Source organism: Ursus maritimus, unplaced genomic scaffold (genome assembly GCF_017311325.1).
Source record: "Ursus maritimus isolate PB19 unplaced genomic scaffold, ASM1731132v1 scaffold_19, whole genome shotgun sequence".
NCBI classification, from domain to species: Eukaryota; Metazoa; Chordata; class Mammalia; order Carnivora; family Ursidae; genus Ursus; species Ursus maritimus.
Window position 1 is genome coordinate 45,423,175 of NW_024424341.1, and position 18,752 is coordinate 45,441,926.

An 18,752-nucleotide genomic window follows, 5' to 3' on the forward strand; every position below is an offset into this window, starting at 1 on the left:
GGTGGAAGATTCATTTTTGACAAAAGTTCAAAGGCAATTCAATAAAGAAAGGATAACCTTTGCAACAAGTGGTGTTGGAACAACTGGACATCCAAATGTGAAAAAATGAACCTTGACCTGTAACCTCACGTATTACACAAAAAATATTTCAAAATGAATCACGGACACAAAATGTTAAATTATAAAACTCTGAGATGGGAATACAGGAAAAAATCTTCATGACCTTGGGTTAAGGCAAAGAGTTCTTAGATAAAACACCAAATGCACTATCCATAAGGTAAACTGACAAAATGGGAGTATCTGAAAATTAAATACCTTTGTTCTACGAAAGACAGTTAAGATAATGAAAAGACAAACTGGATTGGACAACACATATTTATAAATCACACATCCAACAAAGAGCTTATATCTAGAATATATAAAGAACTCTTCAACATTCAACAGTATGAGAACAAACAGCCCAATAAATAAATGCTTCACAAGATATATGGCTGTCAATCACTTGAAAAAGTGGTGAACATTTCCTAGCCACTAGGAAAATGCAAATTAAAACACAGTGAGGTACCATCAGACACCCAGTAGAGTAACTGAAAACAAAAACAAACTGACAATACCAAGTGCTGACAACAGTGTAACAACTGGAACTTTCATACATTGATGTTGGGAATGGAAAATAGTACAGCCACTTTGGAAAATAGTTTGGTAATTTCTTTTAAAGTTAAAAACATGTAGTTACCATATGACAGCACATCTACTCCTAGGTATTTACCTAAAGAAATGAAAATGTCCACACAAAAGTGCAAACAGTGCCTTTATTCATGATTGCCAAAACCTGGAAACAACCCAAACTGCTATCATCTGGTGAATGGATTAACAGATTGTGTTTCACCCATAAGGGATACTACTCAACAATAAAAACAAATGAGACACACACACACACACACACACACACACACACACACACTCTTCCCATATATATTCATTTGTTATATATTTGTTATATATTGTTATATATATAGCATCATATAAATATTAAATATAGTCAACAACAGCATTTATCATAACAGCAAGAACTATGACATACTTAAGGATACATTTAACAAAATATGCGGAAGACTGAATATTACCAACACTGCTAAGAGAAATTAAACACCTAAATAAAAAGAAACAGATGTTCATGAATTGGTGGACTCAATAGTGTTGATATGAATTATCTCCATATTGATCTATAGATTCAATACAATCCACCTTATAATCCCCCAAAACATTTTTCCCCATAGCAACTGACAAGCTGATTTTAAAATATATGATTGAAAAAGACTTTCAACAAAGCAGTAGCAGTTTTGAAATGTGCAGTAATCAATACTCTTCGGTATTTTTAGAATGACAGACACATGGTACAATGGTATAGAAGAGTATTCAAAAATAAATATTATGTAGTCTACTGATTTTCAAAAAACAACTCAATGGAGAGAGAGAATTTGTTTCAAGAAATGGTCCTAGAACAAATGTGTATGATTTTCCCTTCTTTTAACAAACAGCCTTATTAAGTGTATACACTGTGACAATAAGTTTCTAATTAATTTTGTTATTTTAAAATTAATGTTCCAGGGGCGCCTGGGTGGCTCAGTTAGTTAAGTGACTGCTTTCGGCTTGGGTCATGATCTCAGGGTCCTGGGATCAAGCGCTGTGTCAGGCTCCCTGCTCAGCATGGAGTCTGCTTCTCCCTCTCCCTCTGCTCCTCCCCCCTTGCTCATGGTTGCATGTGCACACACACACACTCTCTCTCTCTCAATAAATAAATAAATAAATAAATAAATAAATAAATAAATAAATAAATAAAATCTTTAAAAAAATAAAATTAATGTTCCAATTACAGTTCTGACCTCATATCAAAATTTCTGATTCACAAGCACCTCATTATTATCTTCTCTGAGTAGAATGTAATTTCATAATTTTTCGCTTTCCCTTTTATCCCAAACTTATGCATACATGTGATCCCATCCAAAATTGAGATGTTAAAAATATCACTATTCAGATCGTTAATTGCAAAAGGAGCTGTACAATGGAAAGCTCCAGCAGTGATCACTCTATCGAACACTTAGTATTACTAATTATGGGAAAACCTGATGTTCTGTGGTTACAAAAAATGCGGTATTACCTTGGAAGTGTTCTCCAGAGCCCAGTGAAATCTGTGTAACCTCCAATATGGAAAAAATCTGGGTAGAGGAACAAGTCAGGTGACAGCGTGAGGAAACAAATACAAAATGTGAGGCATTCTCTAATACAACTTCCTTGGACTTTTCCAAAAAAACTCACATAAAAAAGGTGGGGCTCAAGAGTAAAAGGCTAATATTTAGGAGTAAAGTCTACAACTTCCTTTTACATGTAGAAATAAACATGTACACATGGAGAGATGAGAATATAGAGATAAAATAAGGCAAAATGTTAACAAAGACAGTGGCAATTTTACTAGTTTTCAACTTTTCTCTATGTTGAAATTTCTATGGAAAAAAAAAGTTGCAAAAGAAATTTCCAAGTGGACATTTTTCTACCCTATTATTAATTTTGAACTTATCCTGAATTTTGGACAAAAAATGTGGGTTACAGGTTATTCTCAACAACTTCTCACACATTAAAAGTCTGAGTATCTTTCTAGAATTGTTTGATTCAACTTAAGGGATGAGTTCTAAATGAATATCCTCTTATGTTTCTTTTTTTCTACAAAGTTTTATCCAGAAAAATTTATCTAAAATTGTAAAATGGATATGTGAATATGACGGCATTTCTAAATTAACCACTCCTATAGGGTCTTACTCTCAAAATTTCACTAGCAGTTTACAAAAATGCTAATAATGAAATTAATAAATATTGGGCATAGGTTTTTACAAGTATGTACGTTCTATCACCACCATTTTAAAGCAATGTCTTGAAACAAAAAGTAAGGTGTCTAATGTCAAACAGGTTGAAGGTGGTGGCATGACAATGATGAGAATTGACATCTGTGATATAGCAGGCTTTCCAATATATATTACCTGTTTTTTAAAAATCAGGACAGATTATCTGAAGTTCAGCAATGATTTAAGAGTAACTGGAATGTTTTTTTATTCGCTAGTTCATTCAACCATATTAGAATATGTCATATAAAATTTCATGCTATCAATACTGTATTAATGTTTCCCACCTTTTCTGAATTGGCCACCAATCCAGAATATTTGGATTCAGATATTGTAAACACAAGAATGACAAATAAAGGCTTTCTTATGTTTTTGAATTCCATTCTCTAATATGAGAATATTTTCTAAAGACCTACCAAGATTTTTAACATCCATGTTTCTCATTAGCATAAATTCTCTGATGCTGAACAATGTTTGAGCCGTACATAATGGACTTCCCAAATTCCTTAAATTCTTAGGGTTTTACACACATATGGTTTCTCTGATGTACTTTAAGGGCTGAACTGTATCTAAAGGCCTTCCCGCATTTTTTACATTTAAAGGGTTTCTCGCCACTGTGTATGCTCTGATGTTCACTAAGGAATGAATTAAGTCTAAAGGTCTTGCCACATGCCTTACATTCAAAGGGTTTCTCACCAGTATGAACACTCTGATGTCCAATAAGTTGTCCATATACAGTAAAGGCCTTTCCACACTCCTTACCTTCATAAGGTTTCTCACCAGTATGAATCCTCTGATGTTGAACTAGGTAAGAGCCAGAACTGAAGGCTTTCCCACACTCCTTACACTCATAGGGTTTCTCACCAGTATGAACTCTTCCATGTTGTACAAGGTATGAGGCACGACTAAAAGTTTTTCCACATTCCTTGCATTTGTAGGGTTTCATATCAATGTGAATTTTCTGATGTTGTGTAAGATGTACATGTACTCTAAAGGCCTTCCCACATTCCTTACATTCATAAGGTTTCTCACCAGTATGAACCCTTTGATGTACAGTAAGTTGATGGCAACTAATAAAAGCCTTTCCACATTCCTTACACTCATAGGGTTTCTCACCAGTATGAATCCTCTGGTGTTGAACAAGGTACGAGCCAGTACTAAAGGCCTTGGCACACTCCTTACACTCATAGGGTTTCCCACCTGTATGAAGTCTTTTATGCTGAACAAGGTATGAGGCACGACTAAAGGTCTTCCCACATTCCTTGCATTTGTAGGGCTTTAGTCCTACATGAATTCTCTGATGTGCATTAAGAAATGAACTAAGTCTAAAGGTCTTCCCACATTCCTTACTTTCAAAAGGTTTCTCACCAGTATGAATACTCTGATGTCGAGTAAGTTGTCCATACACAGTAAAGGTCTTCCCACATTCCCTGCATTCATAGAGTTTCTCACCAGTATGAATTCTCTGACGTTTAACCAGGGGTGAGCTACTACTGAAAGCCTTCCCACATTCTTTACATTTATAGGGTTTTTCACCAGTGTGAATTTGCTGATGTTGAACAAGGTATGAGAAGGTACTGAAGGCCTTCCCACATTCTTTACATACAAAAGGTTTTTCACCAGTATGAATATTCTGATGCCGAAGAAGTTTTCCATACACTATAAAAGCTTTTCCACATTCCTTACATTCATAGGGTTTATCTTTATGGATTCTTTGATGTTGAACAAGATATGAGCTACTATAAAAAGCTTTTCCACATTCCCCACATTCATATGGTTTCTTACCAGTATGAATATTCTGACAAATTGATGGCTACTACCAAAGTTCTTCCCACATTCCTTACATTCATATGGTTTTTCACCAGTATGAATTCTCCCATGTTTAACAAAAGCTGAACCTCTAATAAAAGCCTTCCCACATTCTTCACATTCATAGAGTTTCTCAACAGTGTGAATTCTCTGATGTTGAACAAGGTATGAAAAGGTGGTAAAGGCCTTCCCACATTCCTTACATTTATAAGGTTTCTCACCAATATGAAATCTCTGACATACGGTGAGTTTATCCGTTACTAAAGTTCTTCCCACATTCTTTACGTTTGCAGGATTTTTCACTAGAATGTGTTCTCTCGTGTTGAACAGGGTTTGAGCCTTGACAAAAAGTCTTCCCATATTTCTGACATTCACATGATTGCTCTCTATTAAGAATTCTCTGATGCAGAGCAAAAGATATACTTTTCTCAATAGTGGGCATTTCTTTAGAGCTGACTGTCTCATCCTTCAACTGAAAATCTGAAAGAAAACAAAACAACAACAAAAAAACCAAATATTTTATTTTCCTATTTGAGAAAGTATAGGAATATAGATTTCTATGGAAGAGACACACTGAAAATATCTATTAGAGATAAATAGCCTAGGCAGTACTAAAATACTTTTATAAAAATAAAAAACAGGGGCACCTGCGTGGCTCAGTCATTAAGTGTCTGCCTTCGACTCAGGGTGTGATCCCGGCATTCTGGGATGGAGCCCCACTTCAGGCTCCTACCCTGGGAGCCTGCTTCTTCCTCTCCCACTACCCCTGCTTGTGTTCCCTCTCTCACTGACTGTCTCTCTCTCTGTCAAATAAATAAATAAATCTTTAAAAAAAATAAAAATAAATAAAAATAAAAAACAGGTCAGAGAGAAATGCAGAGATTAATGAGAGTTTATTTAAAATACTAAGGTTGGTGATAAAACAGGTTTCACTTCTGATATTTAGGTGTGGATCAGAATCTTAGAAGAGCTTGTTGAGACACTGATATTCCAGCACCAACCTAGACCTCCTGAATCAGAATACAGAAGGGAAGTTCCTGGGCACTGATACGTTTAACATTTCTTATAAATGTTTCTGATACAGGTGAAATTTCATTCCCCCCACTGTGGCTTCTCTTTACACTTAGAATAAAATCCATGTATCTTTCATTAATATGGTCCCTGCCTACCTATCAGGCCTCATGTGAAGTCATAATTTTCTTTGTTCCCTATTTACCTCACTTTCCCCTTTCAGCACTTGGAATGTGTCACAAATTTTCTCATCCTTTGGTTCCATCTGTGGGTGATGTCATCTCCCAAAAATTCTTTGGCATGTATTGTTTGCAGACTGGATCTTTCTCATCCTATATACGTTTAAGGTAAAATATCACTTTATCAGGAATACTATAAATTGCTGACCTTGCCTAAGGATGTCCATGTCTTTATCTTCTGTTCTAACACTTAATTCTTGTAATTCCTACCTGTTTCCAATTACATAATCATCTCTCTTTTGTCAAAAATTTTAATTTATTTCTCCCAAACCTACCTGTGGTAGATATTTTGGGTTTCATGACCTTTGCCCACATCATGCCTGTGAATATGTTGCATCACATGGCAAAAGATACATATAATTAAGGTTACTAATTAGTTGATTTAAGATGGAAACATTAACCTGGCTTATCTGGGTAGGCTCTAAAAAGCAGAGTCTTGCTGAGGGTAGAAGGGGAGTCAGAGACCTTCAAAGTGCAAGAAAGATAAGACTTGCTGGTTGCTGGCTGAAAGACAGAGCAGGCCACATGGAAAGTGTGAGAAGGCAAATAAATTCTGCCAGTAACCCGTGAGCTTGGAAGAAGACCCCATGCCCTAAAGAACTACAATCACAGCTGATACTTGATGTAGCCATCCTGTGCTGAACTGAGCTATACAGTTATGTGATAACGAGTGACTGTAGTCTTAAGCTACTAAATTTGTGGTGATTTGTTACAAAGCAATAGGAAACTCACACTCTCCAAAAGTGGGCCCAACCCCTATTTCATTCAGCGCTGTACTATAACTCTCTAACACACAGCAGAAATTGGGAGAAAAAAAAAAAAGACAAATCCTTAGACAAAATAATTAGGATATAATTAAAAGATAATATCATACAAATAATTCACTGATAACCCATTAATATAAAACAGATAGTCCTTGAAGAAATGAAGAATTTCAGGAATGAGGCAGGGAAGGTACAAGATGAACCTCAGATATCTTTGCCAAAAAGTCAGGTAAATTTCCAAGACTCCTAGGTTTCTCAAGAAACACATGGGGCACCTGGGTGGCACAGTCATTAAGCATCTGCCTTCGGCTCAGGGTGTGATCCCAGCGTTCTGGGATCGAGCCCCACATCAGACTCCTCCGCTAGGAGCCTGCTTCTTCCTCTCCCACTCCCCCTGCTTGTGTTCCCTCTCTCGCTGGCTGTCTCTCTGTCAAATAAATAAATAAAATCTTAAAAAAAATAAAAAGAAACATAGAAGGCTTAATACGGAGCTCTGTATGGCAAATGCAATGACAAAAGGAACACACGAATGATTATTTTGAATTATACATATACATATGTAATTATGTAATTGATTATTTGAATCAATGATAACTGATGGATAAAAGATAAGTTCATAATAATTCTTGCAACAGAAATTATTTTTAATCTTTGAATAATCTCATACTTAAAAAAAGTATTTAACTACTGGTAAAGAGGCAATTTATTTGTCTTTCTCTTTTCATTGGGACTATGTTTCAAGATAACCAAAAAGTACTAGTTTAGAACACTAAGAAATATTTTCACAAGAAATGATAGTAACAAAGTACCTTCCTACAAATAATTATATTTTTTATTCTGATCAGGATTAACAATATGACAGGTTGCTAAAGAAATGAATATTCCTTGATAGTAAAGTAAAAGGAAAACCACACAGATTACTGTTAAATTGCAAAGAGAAAAATTAACTGATGTGGGTGTGGACTATTATCACTCTAATCCAGTAGTCAATTTTTTTTAAGATTGACTTATTTTACAGAAAGAGTGCATCCATGCGAGTCGGGGAGAAGCAGGAGAGGGAGAGGGAGAATCCTCAAGCAGACTCCCCACTGAGTGCAGAGCCCAAAGTGGGGCTTGATCCCAGAACCCAGAGATCATGACCTGAGCCGAAATCAAGAGTTGGCTGCTTAACCCACTGAGACAAAAATGCTTACCTTTTAAAAATATTTCCATGCTATGTGATAAACTGTACAGGCATTTCGATGGGAACCAGACCACTGGGATGGCCCCTACAGGTAAGTATTGAATTTGCACACAAGAGTCAACTGGAAAATTGGATCAGATATGTTATCTCATGAAACTGACAATCTGCCTTTAGGATAATCTCCATTATGTCTTAAGATCATTTTGGCCCACCAATTCTCTAACTTCTCAGAAAAAAAGAGTTATTTAGATCATTTAATTCAAAAAGGAGAAAATCTGGGTGTTGACTATTGTCAAAAAACTTCAACCACCATTAAAGGAGAATTTTGAACTGCTTTCTTCTGCCCTCAGGGCTTTTCATGTCATGCTATACCAGATGACCCCAAAATGGGGAGAATTATATAGCCCTATGGTCCAGGAGCACTAGATCTGGATAATGTTACAAAGGTAAAGAATTCGAATCCAAGAAATTGGATAGACACTAGTTCAAGACAGATTCTGTTTAGAAAATATACTGGCCCAACAAGGGAGAGATATGACTCTTAGGAGAATGTTGTACTTACATCTTTAAAGACCTCTCTTTGAGATTTTTAAGATCACTAAAATGGGGGTGCCTGGGTGGCTCAGTCGTTAACTGTCTGCCTTCAGTTCAGGTCATGATCCTGGGGTCCTGGGATCAAGCCTCGCATCAGGCTCCCTGCTCAGCGGGAAGCCTGCTTCTCCCTCTCCCACTCCCCCTGCTTGTGTCCCCTCTCTCGCTGTGTCTCTGTCAAATAAATAATAAAATCTTTTTTAAAAATCACTAAAATGATTCACAAAACAAGTAAGAGATCACCAAGTTAAGTAATTAGGATAATTCTTCCATATTAGGTTCTGTGGGCTCTTTGGATCAGGGATGGAATCTGTTCTTTTGGTTGAATGTGAGTACTAGTCTTTGATCCTGGCCTAGAAGCAGACTAGAAATCCTGATCATAATACTTCTCATAGTATTGTCTATACTGCAGCTTTCAAATGTATAATCTACAGTCCTAAATGCTGTTGTGCCAATGGATCCAAATAATTTTCCAAATAAAAAAATAAGAAAATACAACACTTTCAGAGGCTGAAATGACTTTCGTATACACACAATTATGACACATCCAACAACTGTGTACATTTGGATAATTTTGCTCCCAAGAAGACAACATTCTACCCTCCAGATAAGGCTGAAAAATGACCAAAAAGGTGGTGGGGAAAACCAAGAAGTGAAACCAACATAATTCCTTGTCTCTGGGTTAAATAAAATTGAGAAAAACACTTCCTGAGACCTGTCTTAAACTTCCATAAACTATCAGGGCCCAAGAGATTAAGTTTTAGTTTTGGAGGTATTTTTGTTTTTGTTTTTGTTTCAAGCAGTTCTAACTATTTGTAAGAATTAATATTTTCTGACTTTTATTTGTTCTTAAAGACCTTCCGAAGACGAAAGTTCACTTATTTTCAAAATAGAATAAATTTCATCCTACCTTACAGTTACATAGGGTTCTACTGGATCTTTTTATAGAACTAAGATACACAATGGGATACCAATCATCTAGTTTTCCTTTAAGAATAAAAGAATAATGATCTCTTGGGACATTTTTGTTTCATCATCTGAAAAGCTATTTCATCATTACAGAAATTATATCCCAGGGTGCAAAAAAGATTAAAATAAGAAAGTGGAAAAATGCTGGCATTGCCGGGAAAGATGATACAGTAGTGAAATAAATCATTATTACATTGTCCTTCAGTTTTCTCAATGTGTTGCTCAAAGGATTGCCCAAAACTTTTAAGGTTTCAAAGAAGTCTGCAGACATCAATTTTGTGCCTTAAAAAATATTTAGCTTTTATTGAACACAGTTGAGAATTCAAAATTTTTCATTTTCTACCCATTATGGCAAAGATAAGTGACAAAGTGATATTTCATAAATATCAGACAAATCAGAAGATGAGTGCAAAGATAAAGGGAGCAGCGCTCTATAGCAGCCTGTCCAATATGGTAGCCACCAGCTATGCGACTAGACTAAGAGGTGCTGTGAGTGTAACATACATACCAGATTTTGAAGACTTTGAGCAAAAAGAAACGTAAATGATCTACCTCATTAGTAATTTTATAGTGACTGTACAGAAAAACTGATCATATTGGGCTATATTGATATAAACAAGATACATTAAATTTACCATTTTCTTTTTAAATTCAGCACTAGGAGATTTTAAATTACATATGTGGCTTGCATTACATTTCTATTAGACAGAAATGTTCTAGATGACAAAATGGTATGTGGTGTACTAATATTGTTTATGGTTAAAAAAAAAAAAAAAGGACCACTGAGAGACAAGTTGTATATGGACTGAGAAAATAGGAAAAGCCATCGGGAGGCCAATTCTGTAGTGCAAACTGGGGGTGAGGGTGGTTTGAATTAGGATGTTAGTGGTGGAAAGTGGTGAGAAGGTATAGCACACATAACATATTTTGAACATAGAACTAACAACACGTTCCTGCTGTGTGATACTCTGAATATTTAAAGCCAAGATCACCAAAGGCAGTCTTAGTCTGAATGTTCATTTGAGCCTAAGATGACTCTCTCATAGGTACTGCAGGTAAAAAAATTATTTTCTTTTTATGGTTATGGAGAATAATGTCCTTATTATTAGTATAGCCTTAAGTATTTGGGGATGAAATGTTATAATTTGTGCAACTTACTTAAATGGTATAGCAAAACGTTTTTAGATGGATACAGAACAAAGTAGCGAAATATTAAAAATGGTGAATCTATGTGATGGTTTTAAGGATTGCTATATTACTCTTTCAACTTTCATGTGGTTTTTAATTCAGTTGGCAAAATACAAAACCAAACCAAACCAAAACAGACTTTGAAGGATGGTATATTTCCATACATTAAGAGACATTAAAAACAATACAATTTATTTTAAAAAACAAAACAAAAAACCCTCAAAATAATATACGCAGACTGATTAGATGGAAAGTGTATAGGGTTGAATAGTGTTCCCCCGTCCCTCAGAATGTGAGTAAATAGGGTTTTGTAGATGTAATTAATTAATATGAGGTCATCTTGGATTAGTGTGAGCAGTAAATCTAAAGTGACTGGTGTCCTTAGGTGAAAAGGAGAGGACACATAGAGACAGACACAAAAGAGGACAGGCTGTGACAACGGAGACAGAGATGGGAGTGATGCTGATGAGGGAGCAGAAGGCTAGCTGAGGACAAAGCAGAAAGCACACCCTACACCGACGCCCGACCCCCAAGTGATATGTGTGACATTCCTCAGGCACTCCTGGCTGCCCTGAAGGAAGAACAAATTGTTAACTGATGGAGATCACAGTCCTGCAGGACAGGAGTCTCCCTCAGTTTACAAATGTCCCAGTGATTTACAAGGAAGAAGCTTTTTTATCAATAACCTAACTTCCAGAGACCCATAACTCAGTTTCCTGAAGCCCTAACATCACCCTCCCCTCCATAAAACTGAGGGAGGCTGAGGCAAAAGGAAATGTAAATAAAACTGAATTTCTTTTAAACCTACAGCCCATTGGTAAGGACATGTGATAGGAGGAATAGAACATTCCTCCAGGAAGCTCCCAACTATCTTACTGTTAATGCCTTACTAGAACGAAAAGCAACCTTAACCGACCATAGCAAAGACTCGGTATCCTGTGTGTCTTCTTTAATACATGAAAGTTCTTTCAAAACCCCCCTTTCCTTACCTCCCCCAAACCCATAGTATATAATCACCACCCCTCACGACCCCATTGCAGTTCTTTCTGCCCACGGGTCCTGTCCCCGTGCTTTAATAAAATCACCTTTTTGCACCAAAGACATCTCAAGAATTCTTTCTTGGCCGTCGGCCTCGAACCCTAACGTCTTTCATACATCAATGTAGTTATAAGCCAAAGAATGCCAGGACTACCAGCAACCACCAGAAGCTACAAAGAGGCAAAAAAGGATCCTCCCCTGGAACCTTCAGAGGCAGCATGCCCTTGACTTCTTGATTTCAAACTTCTGGCTTTGAGAATTGTGAGGCAGTAGATTTCTGTTGTCTTAAGCCACCAAGTTTGTAGTACTTTGTTATAGCAGAACTAATTTACAAATTTGTGGTAATTTATTATGGCAAAAACTAATACACAAAGATAAATATATAATATAGAAAAGAGCTATGAAATAGATGTTAAAAAAAACTTTTCTTCAGGCAATTTCCATTTCTGAAAATCAATTCTAATCAAATGCTGAATAATTATAGGAATAAGTAGAGAGTTGGTGTCAATTAAAAAAAAAATAGGTGGGAGCCCACCAAAATGCGTGACACAGAATTGAAAGTAAATAAAAATTTTAAATGCAAATGATAATAGGCTCTGAAAAAAAATTATAAATTTCAAACATGAACATTTTCTGTTCTTTTCTTTTTTAATTAAATTTTACTTAGTTAACATCCAGTGCAATATTGGTTTCTGGAGTAGAATTCAGTGGTTCGTCCCTTACATACAACACCCAGCGCTCATCACAAGGGCCCTCCTTAATACCCATCGCCTGTCTAGCCCATCCCCCACCCACCTTCCTCCACCAACCCTCAGTTTTGTTCTCTATCGTTAACAGTCTTTCGTGGTTTGTTTCCCCTCCTTTTTCTTCCCTCTTCCTGTCAAACATGAACATTTTGCTATTTGAACTTATATCAACTTTTTAAAAAAGAAGCTGAATTTCTTGTTTTTTAAAGGAAAAAGAATTAGTGCATGTTCCTAACTATATGGCTTTCAACTACAGAACTGTATTTGAAATGTTGCAAAAGACGTTCATTTTATCAAAAAGAACACTATCTCTTTCTTCCTGACTTCTCTTCACTGCCAGGATGCTGCACTTTCTTCTAGGACATTCCTCCTTCCCAGCCACTCCCGGGCCGTCTCTCCTCGGCACACTCCAGCGCCTGTATCTCTCGCCGTCACTTACATCTCCGTATCCTACTAGGGCTGCTCTTCACTAAGTTGTGAATGCCATCTGATCACATATCCTAGCTCACATATTGAGACTAAATTTCATTAGAAGTTTTTTAAAGTAAAAAAGAATACGGAGGCTACCATGAAGAGGCTGCCATTTGCCAAATACAAGACAATTTGAACATCAAAATGATAGAAGATTACAACTGACTGAAAACAGTAAGAATGCCTGGCTTCACACCGTACAAACAAGTGAAACAGTGTTCAAATCGAGGAACAATCTACAAAGGAGATGTACTCATCAAAAATGCCAAGGTCATAAAAGGCAGAGAGAGAACAAGAAGTTCTTTCAAATTAAAGATTAAAGTAAGAAGACTACTAAATGAAATTCACGACTTTTGTCTTGACCACTGGGTTGAATTTTGGTGTTTTTCTTTAAAGGATACCGTTGAGGAGGCGCCTATGTGGCTCAGTTGGTTAAGCATCTGGCTCTTGTTTTTCGCTCAGGTCATGATCCCAGGGTTGTGAGATGAGCCAGGAGCTGGGCTCTGCACTCAGCAGGGAGTCTGCTTGGGACTCTCTCTCTCCCTCTGTCCCTCCCCCTGCTCGTGTGCTCTCTCTCTCTCAAATAAATAAAATATAATAAAAGAAAAGAAAAGAAAAAAAGAAATACACAGAGAAATAATTAGGGTAAAGGTGAAATTATTTCAAGGGAAAGGGACAGAATGAGAATGATAAAAAGCAAATACATAAAATATTAACGGTCTCTGGGTAAAGGTTACATGTATGTTCTGTGTTATTCTTACAAATTTTCTGGTTAGGAATTATTTCAAAATAAAGAGTTATATAAAATCCATCAACTAAGAACCTTGTACATATTTGTTTAAATCAATATATTTCAGCTAAAAGAAGAATATACAAATACACAATGGCACAGTGATTACTCAAATAAGCCAGACTCTGTCTAAATTCTAGTTCTGAGAACTAGCTCTGTAATTAGGAAAATTTCTTAATCATTCCAAGTCTTAGTTCCCTCAGATGTATTTTGAACATAGAACTAACAACAGGAATACTGACAGCAATTTGAAAAACGTCTCACAATGTTGCTGAGAATCAATAAGGCAATATATGTAAAATGCTTAGAATAGTGTCAGGAATAGGGTATAGAATCAATAAAGTAACTGCTATTACTACCACCACCAGCCGCGGGCTGTGTAAGAGACAATGATCAAAAAAAGGGAGTAAGTCGGTATAGCATGAGTAAACTCAACAACAAAGATTTCATACCTCTCCTCACTAATTTTCAGTTAATCATTTTTCTTCTTCTTCTTTTTTTTGATTTTCAACTCTTAACTTTTTAAAACACATAGTTCTTGATTTTTAACTTTTTTACTATTTTTATTTATTTATTTATTTATTTTATTATAATATTTTTTTATTATATTATGTTAGTCACCATACAGTACATCCCTGGTTTTTGATGTAAAGTTCGATGATTCATTAGTTGCGTACACCGAGTGCACCATGCAATACGTGCCCTCCTTACTACCCATCACCAGTCTGTCCCATTCCCCCATCCCCCTCCCCTCTAAAGCCCTCAGTTTGTTTCTCAGAGTCCATAGTCTCTCATGCTTCATTCCCCCTTCTGATTACCCCCCTTTCCATATCCCTTTCTTCTCCTACCGATCTTCCTAGTTCTTATGTTCCATAGATGAGAGAAACCCATCATTTTTCTTCTTATAGCTCTGAGAAAACACAAGATCAAAGATACATATTCGTTCCTCTACTGTCTCAATTAAGTTATCTACATCCACACCCACTGTCACCATTTCTTTCTTATGCACAAAATTCCACCACCTTACCCGTCCGGCTCAAGGCCATTGCTTCTACAAGAATTTCCTCCTTCTAATTCATCCATTTCTACCACTCCGTGGAACCTTTCCCAACATCAATCAGGCAGGTGTAACCCCGTGTCCCAAGGAACCCCATCTCTTCACAAGCAGCGCCTCTACAGAACTGTGGTACTCACCCCCCCCATGCTGCCTAAACCCCTCCCGTAGGCTTTTGCTCCTTGATACCACTGAGGATTTGCCCTTCTGGGAAGGCCAATATTGAGGCCAATGCTCATTTCTTGTTTAAATTCATGTTTCAGTGATCATTCGTCCACCTTGAAACATATTCTTCACTTGTCTCTGGTGGTGCCACTTTCCTGTTTTCATCCTACCTTAAAATGTGCTTCTTCTCAACAGACTCTTCTGCAGCCTTCTCTAACAGAACTGTGAGACTCCTCTATCTGCACTGGCGCTTTGGGAGACCTCATGCACTCCCCTGGCTTTAAATACCAGCCATAAGCCAATAACACCCAACTGCTAAGTGTGAGCCCATACTCTCCCTGAGCTCAGGCTTGCATATTCAACAGCCTAGTCAGCATTTCTCATTGGATGATTAATAGCCATCTCAGGCTTCACATATTCAAAGCACACATGTTTAGATTTGCTCTCCATCCTGCCTTTCCCCTCTCTTTCCCATCTCAGGCAGTTGTGTCACCCACCATTCACCTGCTCAACTCAAAACGTGCTCATCCTTCTTCATATCCCTCTGCCTCCACACTCATTTATAACCCACCAGCCTGTTGTTAGTTCTATGCTCAAAATACATTCCGAGTGCCACTTTCCACCACTAACATTCTAATCCAAAGTACCATCACTCCCAGTTTGCACTACAGAATTGTTCTCCCGGCAGCTTTTCCTATTCTTACCCTTGTCCCCATTCAGTCCACCCTCTATGCACCTGTGCAGGAAAAAGCAGAGAGGAGCAGTGGAGGGGATCTCCAGACCTAGAACCTCAAAATAACCAGCAGATATTCATCTAAAGGTTAGCAGGCTAACTGGAGGAGAAGTGGTGAAACTGATAGTGAGTATATGGGGTGCATGGTAAGTTTTGATGTGGTTGGAAGTGATTTATCAGGGAGGGAGAAAAGAGGGTTGTGATTAACTAGAGGCAGGTAAAGGGCTTAAGGGGTAGTTGGAAGAGTTTTATCTCACCATTTGGAGAATCTGGGTGAAGAGAATATGAAAATTATTTGTATAATTCTGCAACTTCTCTGTAAGCCTGAAATTATTTATTTTTTATTTTTTAAATATTTTATGTTTAAGTAATCTCTACACCCAATATGGGGCTTGAACTCAACCCTGAGATCAAGAGTCGCTCACTCTACTGACTGAGCCAGCCAGGATACCCTGAAATTATTATTTTTTAAATGTTTTACTTCTGCTCAGGGTGATGTTTTAAGGATACCGACGTTATACTAACTAATTAAGCTATATATTTTAATATGGCTTTCTAGTTTTTATATATTTAACAAAAATTTTAAAAAATTTAAAATCAGAAAAATATAAATTACACCATGGTTTCTAGTCACTTTCAAAAATAATCCAAGTTCCTGATAATTAACAAAAAAAATACACATGACTTGGTCTCTTCTGATACTCTCCCTTTTTTCTTGTTACTCTCCCCTCATTAATTCTGTTCTACTCTGCTCATTGCTCCCGAGTCACACAAAGCTCATTCCCACCTCAAGGAATGCCATTTGCTATTCACTCTGCCTCGAATGTTCTATATTATCATGCAGCCTAAGCCCTTCTTGTTCTTGTCTCTGCTCAGTTATCACCACCTCAGAATATACAAATAAATCTAAATGTAGAAAAGGAGCTGAAAGCAGTCAAATTCAAAATATAGCTGAAATACTGCGCTAATAAGAAAGAGAATAGGCCCAATAATATGACAGGGAAATATGAGAAGGTGAGTGAATGATAAAATTGGTAAAGGTGAAATTTCTTTGGAAATCTTGGTGAGATATTCATCTTTCTTCCAAGTTTCAGGCTTTCCATGCAGGCCTTGCTTGGGCCTTTGAAGGGAGAGTTACAAACAACATCTCAGAGATGTGCCTATTCCCTGACCACATGGGTTACTTCCAGCAATGACAGCTTCTCTACCTGACCAGCTCTTACTCACCTGTGTATTGTCTTCTTTGATCCTTCCTCACTATCATCCACGGCTCTTTCCATTGTTCCAAAAAAAGTAATCACATGTGGTTTAGAAAGGGAACATCCAGCTTACAAGGTAAGAATGCCATACAATGCAGAAAAGAAATAAAATATGAATTAAAAAAATACTTTGAGCTTAGGTTAAACTTGGAACAAACTAAAGGTCAAAATGACATTGAGAAGTACTTCAGGGAAGGGTAAGGGGATTCAAGAATCCAGATAGATGGGCAAAATGTTTTATTTTAAGTGAAATCTATTCTCTCTCTCTCTCTCTCCTCTGTCTTGACAGAAAGCATGACCTTGTAATTGAGAACACAGACTCTGGTACCAGAGTGCGTGGGTTCAAATTCCTGTTTCTGCCTCCCACCAGCTGGGTGACCTTGGGAAACTCACTTAAACTCACTGTGCATCAACATTCTCACCTGAAATCATTATCAAAATAGCCCCTATCTCATAAAGTGGTTGTAAGGATAAAAATAAATTAATACAAATCAGATACAAATATGTAAAGACCTTAGAATAATGACTGGTACATAGTAAGCACAATGTGAGTTACTAACATTATTACTGTTATTTTTCTAAGAGAAAAACTAAAAAGTTTCTTGAGACATCTCTATCTATAGGAAACTCATTTAATCTTAAAGGCAAAGTTAATGAATTATAAATTTTAACCACAAAATCAGGTAACTGTTTTATAAGAAAGAAAATGAGGTACCTTCAGGTTTAAATGATTTGTTTATCCAACCCCCCCCCGCCCCCATATAAGTTGCACAGGCTTTTCAGACAGAACAAATCAGGACCCTGTGTCTAGCTGTTTTGCCTGCAGGTGGGTCAGATAGTAATAGCGAATTTATAGCAAGTTTGAGCATAAACATATAGGAAATCTGGCCTTTGTCAATGTTTATGCAATAAACACCCCAGAGTTCTAATCCTGCCATTTCATCCTTTCCACCCTAACAAAGCTCAAACCATCTCTTTGGGGACAGAGGGAAGAAATGAGGTTCACTTCTTAAGATAGCCCTAAAATGTACGATGAAGAAAGTGTTCAGGGAGAAGGTTCTAATTTACTTGAGAGAGGTAAACTTACCCAATGAGACCAAGTTACCATAGTTCTCCAACACCACATCTCTGTACAAATGCCTCTGAGCAGGATTCAGACTCTCCCACTCCTGCCGAGAGGCTACAGCCACATCCCTGAATGTCACTGATTCCTGAAACTGCAAACCCACATTATGTCTGGTGAAATTTTTTTAAAAAATGTTTTAATATGAAAGAAGAGGAGATAATAAGATTCAACGTAGCAAGGGAGCATCATAGAGTAATCAAGTAGGCTAGAAGCTTATGATATAAGAAGCAAATGAATCAGAATATCTGCATGTTCTGGAAGAACGCTGTTGCTACGGTCAAAATTTTCTTTATCTTGTGGGATATCACAGTACTCCAGATCTGTTGAGAAATTGGTAAAATAAGCCAAGTTTCTCTGTTAAATAAAACAGCATACACAAAGACACTGCCTGCTCAGTACCTACCCTAATAATTTCTCAAGAAATATTAATCTCTACACTATTTTCCCTTTAAGAGAAATAGTCATTTTTTTCAAGCATAAAATACTTATTTTAGAAAATAGATGTTACACAAATTTGTTAATTTCTCAAGCTTCAAGATTGTTATGTCAGATCATACCATAAACATTTTTCCTTATATTAATACAAAAATTTTCATGATGGCATAAAAGTACCTCTCATGGGGGCGCCTGGGTGGCGTAGTCAGTAAGCGTCTGCCTTCGGCTCAGGGAGTGATCCCAGTGTTCTGGGATCGAGCCCCACATCAGGCTCTTCCACTGGG

At 37.0% G+C, this 18,752-nt stretch overlaps 1 protein-coding gene across 1 annotated transcript; it reads right to left on the bottom strand.

Moving 5' to 3' along the window:
• Positions 1 to 1,810: 1,810 nt before the first annotated feature.
• ZNF30 (zinc finger protein 30) lies at positions 1,811 to 18,721 on the bottom strand. Its single transcript, XM_040632781.1, is given in 4 exon segments — positions 1,811 to 4,700; positions 4,703 to 4,965; positions 4,967 to 5,186; positions 16,876 to 18,721. Coding segments are annotated over 4 exon segments (1,809 nt in total). The 5' UTR covers positions 16,913 to 18,721; the 3' UTR covers positions 1,811 to 3,411.
• Between the last annotated feature and the right edge of the window lie 31 nt (positions 18,722 to 18,752).